This window comes from Hypomesus nipponensis, chromosome 13 (assembly GCF_054491055.1).
Source record: "Hypomesus nipponensis isolate SF chromosome 13, ASM5449105v1, whole genome shotgun sequence".
NCBI lineage: Eukaryota > Metazoa > Chordata > Actinopteri > Osmeriformes > Osmeridae > Hypomesus > Hypomesus nipponensis.
Genome location: NC_140373.1, coordinates 8,380,730 through 8,398,719, shown reverse-complemented (window position 1 = coordinate 8,398,719; position 17,990 = coordinate 8,380,730). Strand labels below are relative to the sequence as shown.

The window sequence follows — 17,990 nt, the reverse complement described above, 5'->3', positions numbered from 1 at the left end:
CTGATCACCAGGCTGATATCAGGCTTGGTGGAGCCACCCTGCCCTGTGGGCTGGACCAGACTGCTACAGACCCTTGTGCATGAGCACACACACACAAAGACACACACAAATACACACATACACACTCTATCAGACACTTTGCCCTAGAATGCAATATTCTCTCACTTCTAATGAACATAAACATAAGTCTTTTTACAAACACATGCACACTTAATGAAAAGCAGTATTCCTGGGTGCGCCTGCCCGGTGTTGGATCTCTCTGCAGATCAATGGCAGCAATGTGCTGGAGAGCTGTGGAGCTCCCACTCAATACCGAGGAGACTGTGTGTGTGTGTGTGTGTGTGTGCACGTGTGTGTGCACATGTGTGTGTGTGAGTGTGTGTGCGTGTGCACGTGTGTGTGTGTGCATGTGCCAGAGAGATCAGGCCTGTCATAGCCACCAATCAATCCTGGTCATCACTCATTAGTGCATGGGGGTTACTGCCCTGTTAGATGAAATGCTGGGAGGAGACAGGTGTTTGACCTCTCCAGAAGAATATTACACTCACACACACACACACACACACGTATTACTCCCCAATATACACAAACACACAGACACACTCAATATTTCCCAATACACACATGCAAACTCAAGACTCTCTCACACACACACACACACATACAGACATATACACAGAAGTGTGCCTACCTTTACTTCACAATTGTCAATTACCAAAAAATAAATTAACAAAATGTGAAGTACCATTGTACACACACACACACACACACACACATTCACACACGAGCATGCACAAACACACACACACGAGCATGCACACACATATGAGCATGCATACACACAAAGACAACAGAGCTGGAGCAGGTCAGAGGTCATCAGAGGGAAGTTATGTAACCAGACTGGTGGAAGAAGCAAAACTGAACTTAGGATCAACTGGCGCCATCTTACACTCACACACACACACACACACACATTCACACACACACACACACATTCACAACCATGCATACACTCAACAATCGCACAAATACACACATGCAGACAGACAATTACTGCACATAGAAGTCCTTCTTTCTTACTTGCTGTCTAAAAGTTGAAACTTTGTGTCTGCATGGAAACATACTGCATATTGTGAGTGTCTGTGTAAACACATCGGCCGTGTTAAAGTTCCGTTGTGGATGCCTGTGTGTGTGGGGGTGTGTGTGTATGTGCGTGTGTGTGCATGTGTGTATTTGTGTGTGTGTGCATGTGTGTGTGTGTGTCTGTGTGTGTGTTTGTGTAAGTAAATGTAGATGAGTTTTCTTCAGGCTGCGGTTGGCTGCCCTGACTGCAAACCGCTGCGTGGAAAAGAACGACTTTTTAAATTACCCATACATCACTGTCACGCTGCCGAGACCTGGGCCTCAACTCCACACACACACACACACACACACACCATCACGTTCACACAATTACACTTATACTCACATATACTCACATTCACACAAACACACGAATACACATAATCTCACATTCACTCACACACACACACATCCACACAAACAGACCATGAAGAGACCTGGGACAAACATACATCTTGGACATATGCAGGGCAATAAGGTGCTTGGGATTCCTGTATAGCAAAACACACAAATTGCTGGACAATTTATAGAAGAAACATTCAACCATAACTCTTCAACAATGTCCCTGAAGCATATGGTAAAACACACACATTCACAAAGAAACACACACACACTCACACCTGTACAACAGCTGTTGTGTGTCTCAACCTGTGGTTCTGTCCTCTTCTACACTAACCTAGATGTTCATCACAGGTGATACAAGACTGACTGCGTATCGCTGCAGCTCTGAATATGTGTTGTAGTATGGGCAGCAGAGGGCGTCAGAGACCTGTGTGTCTGTCTGTATGTATGTGCGTGTGTGTGAGGGTGTATCTGTATATATGTGTGTGTATGAACGACTGAGAGAGAGCTATATCTTATCTCCGCCAGATTAACAATTAGCCTTGAACTGGTGCCTCACCAGGGCTAGACAGGGAGAGGTGCATCTTATCTAACCCAGCTTTGCTGAGGTCCACTCAAGTTCAGCACACACCAGCACACTTCCACTTCCCACCAGAGAGGAGAAAAACAACAAGCCTATTTACATGTGCATGAAACAGGAACTTTTCTGTCTCCAAACTTGTTTCCAAGTGTCAACATGTTCACAACTGGTGCTCTGGGGGCGTGGCCTCTCCGCTCCCACCAGGAAGTCAGAACCAGGCCCGGGAACACACTGAAGAAGACCCTGCATGGAAACAACTAGAGAGCAGCCCTGCTTTGCCTAAACCCTCTCATCAGCAACTGCGGCAACTTGTAGCAGCTAAGCCATGCCCATGTCAGACTCAAATCGTTGAAATTATCATTTTAATTGTTTTTTACATTTTACATCTCCGTAGGGATGCATATGTCTGGATGTGTACTTACATTACTTTTCAATGCATTCAAATATGATAATGGAATACATTTGCCAAGTCAAGCGTGACTATACTAAAGCCCATCTCATCGTGATGGAAAAGAGAGGTGGGGAGAGGGGGTGATAGGGGAAGGGAAGGAATGGAGGGAGTCTGTGGGAGAACAGATAGTAAAAGGAAGGGAGAGTGTCCAATTTACTGATGGTTCAAGCACAGCTTTGTCATCTGAATCATGGGGCAATGTCTCTACCTGGTGGTCACAGGAGTGTAGGTTCATCATCAGCCACACGTGAGAGTCATTCAAGCAATCGATCCAGCTACACAGGTCTGATATCTGTGCAGGAGATAAGATAAGAGGGAAGTGTGTTAAACAATGGGAGAGTGTGCCTCTGAGACTGGAACCCTCTCATGTTATCTCTCACCGAAAGTGTGTTTTTTAGAATGTGTGTGTTACAGTGTGTGTGTGTGTGGGGGGGGGGGGGGCAGGGGCATATAAGCTTCAACACAGGTGTGCTGTGTGTCAGTCCATCCGTGTGGTAATGCCAGAGCCCACAGACAGTAGCCACCTGGGGTCTGAGAGTCTGGACTACATCACACAGAGGGGCCTGGCTGCTGATCTGACTGGTGTATCTCACCACAATTAACTTGCTGAAAGACTGTGTCAAACCATGCTGCCTCTCCTGCTTCTCCTGGTCCTCCAGGCCACCTCTTCCTCTGAAGCAACCCCACACAGAGGCTCTGTTACTGGGCAGGATTCCGGCCGTAGCGCTCCTTCCGACCGGACCACCAGGAACAAGTTGCTGCTCATTTCCTTTGATGGGTTCCGCTGGGACTACGACCGGGACGTGGACACTCCTCACCTGGACCAGATGGCCCTGGATGGGGTCAGGGCAGCATACGTCACTCCCCCCTTCCTCACCATCACCAGCCCTACACACTTCACCCTGCTCTCAGGTAGGCACACACACTAGCGCTTACAAAACTGAAGTCATTGGAGAACACACAGCATTCAACATTCGTCTTCCTCACAGTAACACATCTGCAGGCATCTCAGTTCAGTTCAGTTTACTATATTTATACCCGTAAGAAACCTTGGTCTGCAGTGGGTGAGTTTGTGCGTTTGCCATATTTTACAAAAACAACACAAACAGTGTATGACCTAAAACTCGAAACCACATAATAAAACTGGTGCTCCACATTCCAACATTTCAAAACCAATAGGAAACTGAAATAAAATTGACTTTGCGTCAATATTATTATTCTAGCAATGTTGCTAGGACTTATTCAACTGAATAATAGCTGCCAGAACAAAGCCGTTTTTATAACGCTTTGTTCTGCACTTTGGAACTATAAACTTTGAACAGTTTTGAACGTCTACTGGTTAAAATGTGTGGTTGACTTGTGTTAAAAACAGAGGGAAAATCCACAAATAGAAGTCTAACATAAGACCCATTTCCCTCCAAGTGTTTAACAAGTAAATCAAGCAATGTGATATCATTATCTACGATAATGTCATATCAACCATCCAATCGTGAATCATAAGCTGGTCTGTCTACTATTAACTAACGTACATAACTCACAGTAAAATATGGTGTCACTGAACAGCTATAATTGGTGATTGATGTTCCTCAGGGCGCTATGTTGAGAACCACGGCGTCATCCACAACATTTGGTTCAACACCACCACCCAGGAGAAGAAACAGTACTACATGACCCAGTTTGTAGATTCATACTGGGACAATGGCAGCCTGCCAATCTGGATCACTGCACAGAGACAGGTGAGACAGAACACACCAGTACACTCTCACACGGCCCCGTACTCCTTTTGTTCCTTATTTATAACAGACCACATGTTTGTATACATCTACGGCATCACTGTTTCCGGCAGACAATACCAGGAACGTATTACATTATCTCACATAATCTTGTCGATTATGATTAATATGATGACATGAGTGATTTGGTTTTGGACAAGCATATTCTGAGGATTTGTTTCATAGACGAAGCCTACAACTCCTGGACTTCTAAGCCTGTCATGAAGTATCTCCGGGGCATGTGCTCTCTCTCCTCATCCAGGGCCTGAAGGCCGGCTCCCTGCACTTCCCCGGCACGGCCGCTAAGTACAGGGGTGAGGAGGTCGGGGTCAAACAGGTGGAGCCCCGATTCTATGACCACTCCAACGAGACAGATTGGAGGCTCAACATCGACAAGGTGGTGGGAGGCTGGTTCCATGGCCAGGATCTGGACTTTGTGTCTCTGTACTTTGGAGAGCCTGATCTGGTGGGTCAATGGCATCTATACTAATTATAGAATGGAAGATGTGGGCTAGCAGAAAGCATACACAATAACAACATTCCGATCTGGCCTTTGTGCCACTTCATGCTTTTGTGGGGTACTGGCAACCAAGCTACACATTGGCACTACCAATTTGGCAGTGGAAGTCAAGCGAACCGTTGTCAACAGTTTTGAGGTATTGTTCTGTTGTTGTTCGTCTTGAAGGCGGGACACGAACACGGCCCTGACTCTCCGGAGAGACGGGAGATGGTGAGGCAGGTGGACCGGACGGTGGGATACATCCGGCAGAAGATCCAGGCTTACGGGCTGACTGAACGCCTCAATGTCATCATCACAGCCGACCATGGGATGACCACGGTGCTCCGGGGAGCGGGGGTGAATGAGATCATCCTCTCCCAGATCCCTGGGTTTGACTTCAAGGACATCAAGTTCCAGCTGGTTGACTACGGACCAGCGGGGATGCTGCTGCCCAAGGATGGCCTCCTGGAGAAGGTGTACCTGGCCCTGAAGGGAGGGCACCCCAACCTCCATGTCTACAAGAAGGAGGACATGCCTGCCAGGCTGCACTTTGGAAACCATCCTCGCCTGCTGCCGCTCATCCTATTTGCTGACCCTGGATATGTTATCAATGGGGTAAGTGTGCTAAGAGGAAGACCTGGGAGATATAGACATCACATCATACTACATCACACTGAACCCCTCCTACATATAGCTATTCACACTAACCCCTCCTCCCTCCAGCTATTCACCATAACAAACTCCTCCCTACAGCTATTCACACTAACTCACTCCTACCTCCACCTATTCACACCAAACCCCTGCTCCCTCCACCTATTCACACCAAGCCACCTTCTCTTTCCAGCTGTTCCCAGTCCAGTTTAACAAGGGTGAGCATGGCTTTGACAACAAGGACCTGGACATGAAGCCGTTCTTCAGGGCAGTGGGGCCAGACTTCCAGAGGAACCTCCAGGTGGGACCCTTTGAGACTGTGAACGTGTACCCACTGATGTGCCACCTGCTAGGCATCACGCCCGAGGTCAACGACGGGGCGCTGGAAGTCACCAGGAACATGCTCCGCCCAAGCCCTGACCCTGTAGGCTATCAGGGTAAGATTACAATGAGCATGCTCAATAGCATTTTACTTCAACAAAATTGCACTTTTGTACTACTCTCTATATGGCAGTTGATCATTGGCATGATAGTTGCCACCATAGTAAGTCCTCAAGATGAGTGTCCAGAGAGTGATATGAATCGCAAGTCTGTTTTTTTTTTTTAAACCTTCCACCCTGCCAATAGATAAGACTGATAACAAAGTTGCATATTCTCCGGGTCCATATCGGGTTGTTGTGCTTAACAGAGAGATCATAATCCAATATCGAGACATAATCTCTTCAGCAAACATTTTATAACTAGCAGTTTCCTTATAATTTTATCAGATGATACTTGATAACAAAAGGTTAAAGATGTCATGTGTAAGGTCCATACACTTGTTTCAACACTAATACAGTTACTGATCTTTTTGGTTTGTTTTTTCTCTGTCCCTCTCTGGTCTGTATTTCTCTCTTCCTTGTGTGCTGTACATATTTTGGTCTCTTTTTGTTTCTCTCTCTCCCTCAATCTTTTACGCCCATCCCTTCCTCTCTCGCTCTGCCTCCAGAGAGAGAGGTATTGTGGGATGTGGTTGTGGGCTTGTCAGCAGTGGCCGGCTTCCTGGCTCTTGTGTTCATCATCAGCACAGCTCAGACCATGTACAAGAGGAGTAAAAGGGACAATTTTATGGAGAATTTGAGGTGCCCCCCACCCCCTGAACCCAACACACCCACCATCTCATTCTGCCTGAATAATCTATTGACATTTAAAACACACACACATGCTAATGCACTCGTACTATCTTCCTGTCTCTTCTACAGATCTACAGAGGGCGAGGCTATTGATGACCAAAGAGATCACCAAATAGACATGAAACATAGCTACTTTTGACAGCCTAAATGAAGATTAAATGAAGTACAGGCTTGGCTAGAGTGGTTAATTTTCTATTGATTTGTGAAACACATCTGATCTCATAATGTTTCAAATGTTGATGTTTGACATGTCTTGGCTAATTTTATCATCTCTAGAGAGGAAACATATTTGTTAAAATGGATGTGCAGTTGTTGTAAGACTGCTGTCAATTGTGGATTGGCCTATGTAATTTGTAGTCTGACACGTCGAATTTGTGTGATATAATTATCAATATTCATGTAATTTTATTGAGAAAACCCTTAGCTTATTTTATACGGCAAGTTGTTGCCTGACGCTGTTGAATTGTTTCTTTAGATGTGTTGTTTCAAGTTATAACATGATAAGTTTCACGTTATAACGTGATAAATGTTTCTTGTTATAACATGATACGTTTGCATCAAGTTAGAACGTGAAAATAACTTGTTATAACAAGAAACATATCACGTTATAACGTGATACTGATCCGTTTTTTTTTTCTTCTGGTGTGGCAGCAATACGCTGCCGTAACTACACTTTTAGGAACAAATCATTATATTACATTAAATAAAAATAATTCTTAAAAAGCGAAAGTGACGTAAATGATGCGAGAGAAACTACGGTGGCCGACTGAGGCCAATTGCCTTAGCCTATTTCGCTTTTTCCGCTCGTAAAGAGAGGGGCTACGCAGCCATGGAGGGGGTAACTGTAGGGCAGGTATTTGACGCGGAATGCATCCTCAACAAACGGCCAAGAAAGGTATAAAATGTCGCCACAGAATATATGTACATACTACTTGGCATTAGCGGTCGGCTGACTTTTTTTCTCTCGTTTCCTGCAGGGCAAGTTTGAGTATTTGGTGAAGTGGAGAGGGTGGTCCTCCAAGTGAGTAGCCAGCCAGCTATTTTAGCTGGCAGCCGCTGGGCTCCAAACAATGACAACAATGTAGCCCCCCGCTCTCTTAGCGACTTGCAGTATTCTTATCGTTAACCCATACATAATCCTTGCATTTACAATACTTATTACATAGGAACATTTGTCCTGTGAATCCTTGAATGCATGCACGCTAGGGAACGGCAGAGCGTTTTCTGTGTCTTGTTTTGTTGTCGTTGCTAGCAGTGCAGCCGCTACCGTGGCAGCAGCTATCTTTAGTGTAGTAAGGGTTGACAGCAGCATAATTATTTGCACACACTAGCCAGCCGCTGTTTTGGAGATATGGAACGCCCATTACGTATATCACGTATCCCATGCATGATTTTACAACTACAAAACTATGTACCAGCCTACCCTCATTTATAAGCAAGTGCATGTAAGAAAATGTAGCCTACATTTTAGCTAACTAAAACAATGCAAGCTGCGTACTCTTTTTATTGCTAAAAATTATATGACTTTGAACTTTGAGGCAGTATACGATACGACCACGAAAGTTAGCATTGTTTGTCTTTTCAGCATTATCCGATTAGTTTTACCTTTTGAACAGATGGGCACTAAACCAAAATATAGCCTACCAAAACGATAAAAAACGAAATAACACGATTTGAACCGGTAATACAGTTTATGTAGATCTACATATACAGAATCCAACAATACTTCATCCGAAATCCAATCTCTTGACGGCAGCCCGACTGTTTAAAGATCCCACTTTAGTTTGGCATCACTGCATGAGACATAACCATACAAAGTACTACTACTACGAGACTGATCATAACTGAGATATGTTGCAACTAGGCCTACATTTTTGCACTTCAGCCAAGCCTTAACAAAATCACACTTGATAGCAAAACGTTCGAGAGGTACGTGGTTGCACGTTATGTGTATTCTAGGTTCTTGAGTTATATTTAGTCATTAAGCAAAACTCTTAATCTTATCCATAGCGACTTACACTAAGTACAGGGATATTCTCCCAAGGCAAGTAGGGTGGGACAGGGACACGTTATTGGGATCTGTGGGGAATCAAACCAGCAACCTTCTGATTGGTAGCTTGATTCCCTAACCGCTCAGCCATCTGACCTCACAGTTATTCCATGTGTATGTTTTTTGTCCAGGCACAACAGCTGGGAGCCTGAAGAAAACATTTTGGATCCCAGGTTACTTGCAGCCTTCCATAAGAGGTAGGCTGCACTTTTCTTTACAGTTAGTTGAATTTACACACTAAATTGAATGATGTGGAGATAGGTGAGTGATTATTTGTATGTGGTTCCTCCAGGGAACAGGAGAGGGAGCTGCTGTTCCAGAAAAAAGGGAAGCGACCAAGAGGACGTCCACGGAAAATTCTGGTAATTACCCAGACAGCTCACACACTCACTAAGCACCCTCTTAATATTGTTTATTCTTTCCAACTGCACAGTAGCGTGGTCTGTTTACCCACCTTTTGAGATGGGTAAACTGACGACCTAGACAAAGATAGTGAGACAAGATGATTGGGAAGTCATTAGATCCTGAGGCAAACACAAAGAATATAAATAGTAGGATGTAACAAGAATTACTCATAACGTGTTTCTCCAATTTCCAGGAGCCAGTTCCGGCTGCCGCTAAATCCAGCCGCTCCTCCTCCTCTTCGTCCTCTGGCCTCTCCTCTTCTGCTTCCTCCTCTTCCTCAGATGACGAGGACCAGGTAAAGAAGGCCCGGCCAGGGCCACGCCTACGAGACCTGCCTTCCTCTCCCCAGAAGAGGCCACCTGCCCTGGCGGCCAAGCAGGAGCCAGTCAGAAAGAAGCGTGGGAGAAAACCCCTCCTTCCTGAGCTCCGTGCTCTGAGACAGGCCAAGACCCCACCTCCCCCTCGCCCCCAGGCCCTGCGCCCCCCCCGTGACCCCCCCAGAGAGGACTCAAGAGGTGGAGTAAAGAAGCCCCTACAGCCAGCCAGCTTCACATACCCAGGCCTGGCCAGGGCAGGCAGGGAGGATTCAGGTGCCCAAGGCTCTTCAGGGGCCTTTTCCCAGCCCGGGGCCCCTAAACCTGGAGCTCTCAGCTGCCTTTGGCCTGGCCGATCTCTTTCCGCCTCCTCTCCCTCTTCCTCCTCCTCCTCTTCCTCCATGGGTCGAGCCCCTCCCACCCACAGTAAGAGCTCCTCTGAGCTGAAGCGCTCTCTCTCTGACTGTGGCAGTAGCAGGGCAGGCTCTCTGAAGCTGGGGAGCAGCACCACACTGGGTCTGCAGACTTCCAAGCCTTCCACTGGGTTAGGGGGAGGTCAGGCCACATGCGGCGCAGCTCAACGCCCTTCCCTGGGGCAGAGACGACCGGAGGGCCCAGGTGGAGCTCCGCAAGGCAGCTCCAGGCCCGCCCCTTCCCCCCTCCCTCAGCCAGGGACCGTGCCAGCCAGGCCCTCAACCTCAGAGCCCTCAACCTGCAGAGCGTCACCAAGACAGCATCCGGGAACGGTCTCCAAGGAAACGGTGGCGTTGCCGTGGCAACATCCAGGTCCAGTTTAAGAAGTGGCAGCAGCACAGTAGTGAAGGGAGCAGGGGGAAGCACTAGAGAGACACACACTCCCAGACAGGAAGGAAGAGGAGGAGGAGGACCAAGGCAAAGAGAGGACAAGATGACTGAGGTGGGGAGAGAGAGGAAGGGAGTGGGGGTTATGGGGAGAGGGGGTGGGACCCCGGGGGAAGGAGGAGGAGGGAGGCAGGACAGACCATGTGCAGAGGACCGGAAGTCAGGACAGCGGAGCCTCAATGACCTCAGCACAGGTGACTCGGACGACACTAGTAGCAGCGAATCAGAAGGTGGCGATGCTTCTCCATACGCAGGCAATGGGGGCCCCAGGGTCCATCCGGTCCCAGTTGATATGGAGGCAGTGGACTCGGACTGGCGTCCCGCGCGTAGCCTTCTAGAACACGTGTTTGTTACGGACGTCACGGCCAACTTTGTAACGGTAACAGTGAAGGAGTCTCCCACCAGCGTGGGCTTCTTTAACTCCAGGAACCACTGACCTGAGAGCAGCCTCTGGTGGTGAACTACAGGGGCCCCTGCCTCTACACTGACCTGAGATCAGTCTCTGACGGTGAACTACCACAAGCCACATGTGGGAGGTGTTCGATGCTTCCATCTTCATACGTTTCCTGGTCCCTTTCCCAGTGACCATCTTCCTGGATCTCATCAGGATGACAGCAGGACCTGTTGAGTGTCTAGGTTGGGGCTTCAAGAGGCCAGGTGGCGGTGGCTCTGGGGTCTGTGGGACCATGTATAGAGAACTGTTACTGGGCTTGTATTGGTGATCTTTGGACTGACTGAAGCACACACCCACACACTTACCAACATCAGCCTGTTTTGTTCCCTTCGGGACCAAAGGAATCATGAATGTGAATGGTGTTTTATTCTGTCAGAAGTTCAGTTATTTGAAGCTACAGCTGTATTTCATTCTTGAATTTCCACCTCTTAACTGGTGCCATTTTCATCCTGATGCCAATCAGTGTTACTGACCTGCAGGACCTACACTCTGAATACAATCAGTCATTCATTGTGTTCCAGGTCTTTGGAGGTGAAATATTATTTTAATTTATATTTATAAAAATGTTGTGAATATGTGTCTGTACTTGGTGCTTATCTGGTGAAGCACCTTTGGAAATACCTTGCCTGTGTGCCTACAGTTTCTAAGGCCTTGGTATAAACCATTATAAGTACTTATAAATGTGGCTGGTGCTACCCAGAATGCTTTTGTGTGTGTGTATGTTCTCATGTCGCTTAATGGTCTCATTAACAGCAAACCTTTATGGAAAACCATGTGAATGGAGATACTCCTAAACTAAGTAGTTAGTGAGATCTACTTATTGCACATTCACATACTTGGATACAGCTAACTGGGGATAGGTATAGCTCAGTAGTAGAGTATTTGACTACAGTTTAAGAGTTTGAAGGTTCAAATTCCCTATGTGTGTTTCTTTAGATAAGTGTGCTAAATTAATACATTGTTATAAACTTCAGATCTTCATACAGCCAGTAGATGGCCCTCTTTGGTAATCTCACACATCAGCTTGTTTTCCCTAGTACACAAACATTACTGCGTGTGTGTGTATTAACCCTCACGCTCTCCTCATTTTCTATGCATCTTATCCATCGCGCTGTCTCCGGGTTGTTGTGACCCACAGCGATGTCTATTACGCTACCTTTGCACTGTCTCTGGGTCATTGTGACCCACACTGGGGAATAAAGTGTTTCACTTTATTTAGTTTTGTATTATGAAAAATTGTCAGAAGACCGCTGTGGGTCATAAGCAACCGGAGACAGTGCAGGGTCGCATAATAAACAACACAGACATTGCTGTGTCTAAAGTAAAGACAGGGACATTGCAACAAAAATCACTTCCCTAGTGGTGTAGTGGCAAGGCTGCGAGCTGCGGAGCCTCCTACATCCGAGCTTGAGTTCACTCCTTGGTTAGGGCTTATATGATTTTTTTTGACAGATAACGTTTCACTTTTATTTTTGTATTACGAAAGGTTGTCAGCACGAGATTGGCGTAACAGATGAGGTATGGTGAGTCACAGCGCAGACTAGGATACAGACTAGGCTAGGCAGACAAGGCTAGAAATAAAAGGTTTGACTTTTTTTTATGAAAAAGTTGTCACAACTTCAGTTTGACTCACCATGACCCCAAAACGATACGAGAGTGGCGTCAGACTAAGCAGACAACGCGAGGAATAAAATCAAATGTTTCACTTTATTTTTGTATCATAAAAAGTTGGCACACCATGCATGACACCGCGCTTCACAACGACCCAAAGACAGCACTAGGGACAGACCTCCAGCCCGCCGTCCTGATACAACATCTAGACATCCCATGCATGTGGTGGCGGCGGCTGCGGCGGCGTTGGCGGCATGCTGCAGAAGGCAAAGCCTTCTTCTGCACTCAACTGAGTAGATCTGTCACAACCGCGGCAGCAGCTTCCATGCTGGGCAGACATCGTCTTCTTTTGATCAGCGGAGTCACGAGGGCCCCTCCGAGCTGCTCAAGGAAAAACCTTGTCTTGTTACGCTTATGCAGCATCCAGTTGGGGTTGACCTTTCTCCATATCACAAAGGTGTTGTAGGAGGAGACGTCAATGATGTTGCTGAAAATGATGAGGGACCAGCGGGCCGTCTTCCTTTTACAGCTGTAGGCCGTGATGACCTTGTCCAGATTGTCGACACCTCCTTTGTTGCGGTTGTAGTTTAGGACAATCATGATGACTCTAAATCCGAAAGAATGGCTCCAGATGAATGTGAATTGATGAAATAACTACCCAAACCATCTTTAGAAGTTTTAATACCTTTGGGAAGCAGTTACAGTGGGAACAGACAGTCTTACAAAATCGTTTTTTGTGGGTCACATTCTGACGGCCGTCAGAAATTGTGACCTCTGTTTTATTGGCTCTATGATGACTCTAAATCGGAAAATATGGCTCCAGATTAGTGTGAATCGATTAAATAACTGCCCCAAACCATCTTTCGAAATTTTAATACCTTTGGGAAGCAATTACGGTGGGAACACACATTCTTAAAAAATATTTTGTTGTGGGTCGCACATTCTGACGGCCGTCAGAAATGGTGACCTCTGTTTTAATTGCTCTATGATGACTCTAAATCCGAAATAATGGATAGAGATTAGTGTGAATTGATTAAATAACTACCCCAACCCACCTTTCGAAGTATTAATACCTTTGGGAAGCAGTTACAGTGGGAACAGACACTCTTACAAAATCGTTTGTTGTGGGTCACACATTCTGACGGCCGTCAGAAATGGTGACCTATGTTTTAATGGCTCTAAGATGACTCTAAATCCGAAAGAATGAATAGAGATGAGTTTGAATTGATGAAATAACTACCACAAACCATCTTTCGAAGTTTTAATACCATTGGGAAGCAGTTACAGTGGGAACAGACACTCTTAATAAATCTTTTGTTGTGGGTCACACATTCTGTCGGCCGTCAGAAATGGCAACCTCAGTGGTAATGGCTCTATGATTACTCTAAATCGGAAAAATGGCTCTTGATTAGTGTGAATCGATTAAATAACTACCCCAAACCATCTTTCGAAGTTGGGAAGCAGTTACGGTGGGAACACACGTTCTTAAAACTTACAAAAATAAATATTTTGTCTTTATGGGTCACACATTCTGACGGCCATCAGAAATGGTGACCTCTGTTTCAATGGCTCTATGATGACTCTAAATCCGAAATAATGGCTAGAGATTAGTATGAATTGATGAAATAACTACCCCAAACCGTCCTTCGAAGTTTTAATACCTTTGGGAAGCAGTTACAGTGGGAACACAAATTCTTAAAAAATCGTTTGTTGTGGGTCACAAATTCTGACGGCCGTCAGAAATGGTGACCTCCGTTTTAACAGCTCTATGATGACTCTAAATGTTTTCTATTTTGACACTAAATTGGAAAAATTGCTTTTGATTAGTGTGAATTGATTAAATAACTACCCCAAACCATCTTTCGAAGTTGGGAAGCAGTTAAGGTGGGAACACACGTTCTTAAAACTAAAAAAAATAAATATATATTTTGTCTTTATGGGTCACACATTCTGACGGCCGTCAGAAATGGTGACCTCTGTTTTAATTGCTCTATGATGACTCTAAATCCAAAATAATGGATGGATATTAGTGTGAATTGATGAAATAACTACCCCAAACCATCTTTCGAAGTTTTAATACCTTTGGGAAGCAGTAACAGTCGGAACAGACACTCTTAAAAAATCTTTTGTTGTGGGTCACACATTCTGACGGCCCTCAGAAATGGCAACCTCCGTTTTAACAGCTCTATGATGACTCTAAATCGGGAAAAAAAAACGTTTTCTATTATGACACTAAATTGGAAAAATTGCTTTTGATTAGTGTGAATCGATTAAATTAAATAACTTAAAAATTAAAAAATTAAAATGTTGTCTTTATGGGTCACACATTCTGACGGCTGTCAGAAATGGTGACCTCTGTTTAGTATTGCTCTATGATGACTCTAAATCCAAAATAATGGCTAGAGATTAGTGTGAATTGATGAAATAAATACCCCAAACCATCTTTCGAAGTTTTAATACCTTTGGCAAGCAATTTATGTGGGAGCACAAATTCTTAAAAAATATTTTTGTATTTGTATTTTTTTTTGTGGGTCACACATTCTGACGGCCGTCAGAAATGGTGACCTCTGTTTTAATGGCTCTATGATGACTCTAAATCCGAAATACTGGCTAGAGATGAGTGTGAATTGATAAATAACTACCCCAAACCATCTTAATAAGTTTTAATACCTTTGGGAAGCAGTAACAGTCGGAACAGACACTCTTAAAAAATCTTTTGTTGTGGGTCACACATTCTGACGGCCCTCAGAAATGGCAACCTCTATGAGGTTCTATTATAACTCTAAATCCGAAATAATGGCTAGAGATTAGTATAAATTGATGAAATAACTACCCCAAACCGTCCTTCGAAGTTTTAATACCTTTGGGAAGCAGTTACAGTGGGAACACAAATTCTTAATAAATCGTTTGTTGTGGGTCACACATTCTGACGGCCGTCAGAAATGGTGACCTCCGTTTTAACAGCTCTATGATGACTCTAAATCGGGAGAAACAAAAAATTGTTTTCTATTATGACACTAAATTGGAAAAATGGCTTTTGATTAGTGTGAATCGATTAAATAACTACTCCAAACAGTCTTTCGAAGTTGGGAAGCAGTTACGGTGGGAACACAAGTTCTTAAAAATTAAAACAATTAAAATGTTGTCTTTATGGGTCACACATTCTGACGGCCGTCAGAAATGGTGACCTCTGTTTCAATGGCTCTATGATGACTCTAATTCCAAAATAATGGCTAGAGATGAGTGTGAATTGATGAAATAACTACCCCAAACCATTTTTCGAAGTTTTAATACCTTTGGGAAGCAGTTACAGTGTGAACACTAGTTCTTAAAAAATAAAATAAAAAATTGTCTTTTTGGTGGGTCACACATTCTGACGGTCGTCAGAAATGGTGCCCTCTGTTTTAATTGCTCTATGATGACTCTAAATCCGAAATAATGGATAGAGATTAGTGTGAATTGATGAAATAACTACCCCAAACCATATTTCGAAGTTTTAATACCTTTGGGAAGCAGTAACAGTGGGTACAGACACTATAAAAAAATATTTTGTTGTGGGTCACACATTCTGACGGCCGTCAGAAATGGCGACCTCTGTGGTAATGTCTCTATGATGACTCTAAATCGGAAAAATGGCTCTTGATTGGTTTGAATCGATTAAATAACTACCCCAAACCATCTTTCGAAGTTTGGAAGCAGTTACGGTGGGAACATACGTTCTTAAAAATTAAAAAATAAATATTTTGGCTTTATAGTTCACACATTCTGACGGCCGTCAGAAATAGTGACCTTTGTTTTAATGGCTCTACGATGACTCTGAATCGAAAAATATGGCTCCAGATTAGTGTGAATTGATGAAATAACTACCCCAAACCATCTTTCGATGTTTTAATACCTTTGGGAAGCAGTAACAGTCGGAACAGACGCTCTTAAAAAGTATTTTGTTGTGGGTCACACATTCTGACGGCCGTCAGAAATGGCGACCTCTGAATGGCTCTATGATGACTCTAAATCGGAAAAATGGCTCTTGATGAGTGTGAATCGATTAAATAACTACCCAACCCATCTTTCGAAGTTGGGAAGCAGTTACGGTGGGAACACACGTTCTTAAAAATTAAAAAATAAATATATATTTTGTCTTTATGGGTCACACATTCTGACGGCCGTCAGAAATGGTGACCTCTGTTTTAATTGCTCTATGATGACTCTAAATCCAAAATAATGGATGGATATTAGTGTGAATTGATGAACTACCCCAAACCATCTTTCGAAGTTTTAATACCTTTGGGAAGCAGTAACAGTCGGAACAGACACTCTTAAAAAATCTTTTGTTGTGGGTCACACATTCTGACGGCCCTCAGAAATGGCAACAGCTCTATGATGACTCTAAATCGGGAAAAAAAAACGTTTTCTATTATGACACTAAATTGGAAAAATTGCTTTTGATTAGTGTGAATCGATTAAATTAAATAACTTAAAAATTAAAAAATTAAAATGTTGTCTTTATGGGTCACACATTCTGACGGCTGTCAGAAATGGTGACCTCTGTTTAGTATTGCTCTATGATGACTCTAAATCCAAAATAATGGCTAGAGATTAGTGTGAATTGATGAAATAAATACCCCAAACCATCTTTCGAAGTTTTAATACCTTTGGCAAGCAATTTATGTGGGAGCACAAATTCTTAAAAAATATTTTTGTATTTGTATTTTTTTTTGTGGGTCACACATTCTGACGGCCGTCAGAAATGGTGACCTCTGTTTTAATGGCTCTATGATGACTCTAAATCCGAAATACTGGCTAGAGATGAGTGTGAATTGATAAATAACTACCCCAAACCATCTTAATAAGTTTTAATACCTTTGGGAAGCAGTAACAGTCGGAACAGACACTCTTAAAAAATCTTTTGTTGTGGGTCACACATTCTGACGGCCCTCAGAAATGGCAACCTCTATGAGGTTCTATTATAACTCTAAATCCGAAATAATGGCTAGAGATTAGTATAAATTGATGAAATAACTACCCCAAACCGTCCTTCGAAGTTTTAATACCTTTGGGAAGCAGTTACAGTGGGAACACAAATTCTTAATAAATCGTTTGTTGTGGGTCACACATTCTGACGGCCGTCAGAAATGGTGACCTCCGTTTTAACAGCTCTATGATGACTCTAAATCGGGAGAAACAAAAAATTGTTTTCTATTATGACACTAAATTGGAAAAATGGCTTTTGATTAGTGTGAATCGATTAAATAACTACTCCAAACAGTCTTTCGAAGTTGGTAAGCAGTTACGGTGGGAACACAAGTTCTTAAAAATTAAAACAATTAAAATGTTGTCTTTATGGGTCACACATTCTGACGGCCGTCAGAAATGGTGACCTCTGTTTCAATGGCTCTATGATGACTCTAATTCCAAAATAATGGCTAGATTAGTGTGAATTGATGAAATAACTACCCCAAACCATCTTTCGAAGTTTTAATACCTTTGGGAAGCAGTTACAGTGTGAACACTAGTTCTTAAAAAATAAAATAAAAAATTGTCTTTTTGGTGGGTCACACATTCTGACGGTCGTCAGAAATGGTGCCCTCTGTTTTAATTGCTCTATGATGACTCTAAATCGGGGGAAAAAAAGGCTCCAGATTAGTGTGAAATTGTGAATCTATGAAATCACTACCCCAAACCATCTTTCGAAGTTTCAATACCTTT

At 43.9% G+C, this 17,990-nt stretch overlaps 2 protein-coding genes across 2 annotated transcripts; both read left to right on the top strand.

Annotated features, from left to right (window-relative positions):
* The first annotated feature begins 3,121 nt into the window (after positions 1 to 3,121).
* LOC146259837 (ectonucleotide pyrophosphatase/phosphodiesterase family member 7-like) lies at positions 3,122 to 6,846 on the top strand. Its single transcript, XM_084670621.1, has 7 exons — positions 3,122 to 3,407; positions 4,086 to 4,231; positions 4,530 to 4,733; positions 4,953 to 5,381; positions 5,611 to 5,854; positions 6,406 to 6,538; positions 6,659 to 6,846. The coding sequence occupies exons 1-7, from the start codon at positions 3,122 to 3,124 to the stop codon at positions 6,726 to 6,728; spliced, it is 1,512 nt and encodes a 503-aa protein (XP_084526747.1). The 3' UTR covers positions 6,729 to 6,846.
* A 544-nt stretch (positions 6,847 to 7,390) lies between these two features.
* On the top strand, positions 7,391 to 11,432 carry LOC146259836 (chromobox protein homolog 2-like). Its single transcript, XM_084670230.1, is given in 6 exon segments — positions 7,391 to 7,484; positions 7,567 to 7,610; positions 8,771 to 8,836; positions 8,932 to 9,001; positions 9,238 to 9,979; positions 9,982 to 11,432. Coding segments are annotated over 6 exon segments (1,662 nt in total). The 5' UTR covers positions 7,391 to 7,418; the 3' UTR covers positions 10,656 to 11,432.
* Positions 11,433 to 17,990: the final 6,558 nt, after the last annotated feature.

Excerpts from the sequence above, each read along its gene's own strand:
- LOC146259837 (XM_084670621.1), top strand. The coding sequence starts at position 3,122 with ATGCTGCCTCTCCTGCTTCTCCTGGTCCTCCAGGCCACCTCTTCCTCT. Across the intron at positions 5,382-5,610 it reads CTGGATATGTTATCAATGGG|CTGTTCCCAGTCCAGTTTAA; the intron begins GTAAGTGTGCTA and ends TTCTCTTTCCAG. Across the intron at positions 6,539-6,658 it reads AATTTTATGGAGAATTTGAG|ATCTACAGAGGGCGAGGCTA; the intron begins GTGCCCCCCACC and ends TCTCTTCTACAG.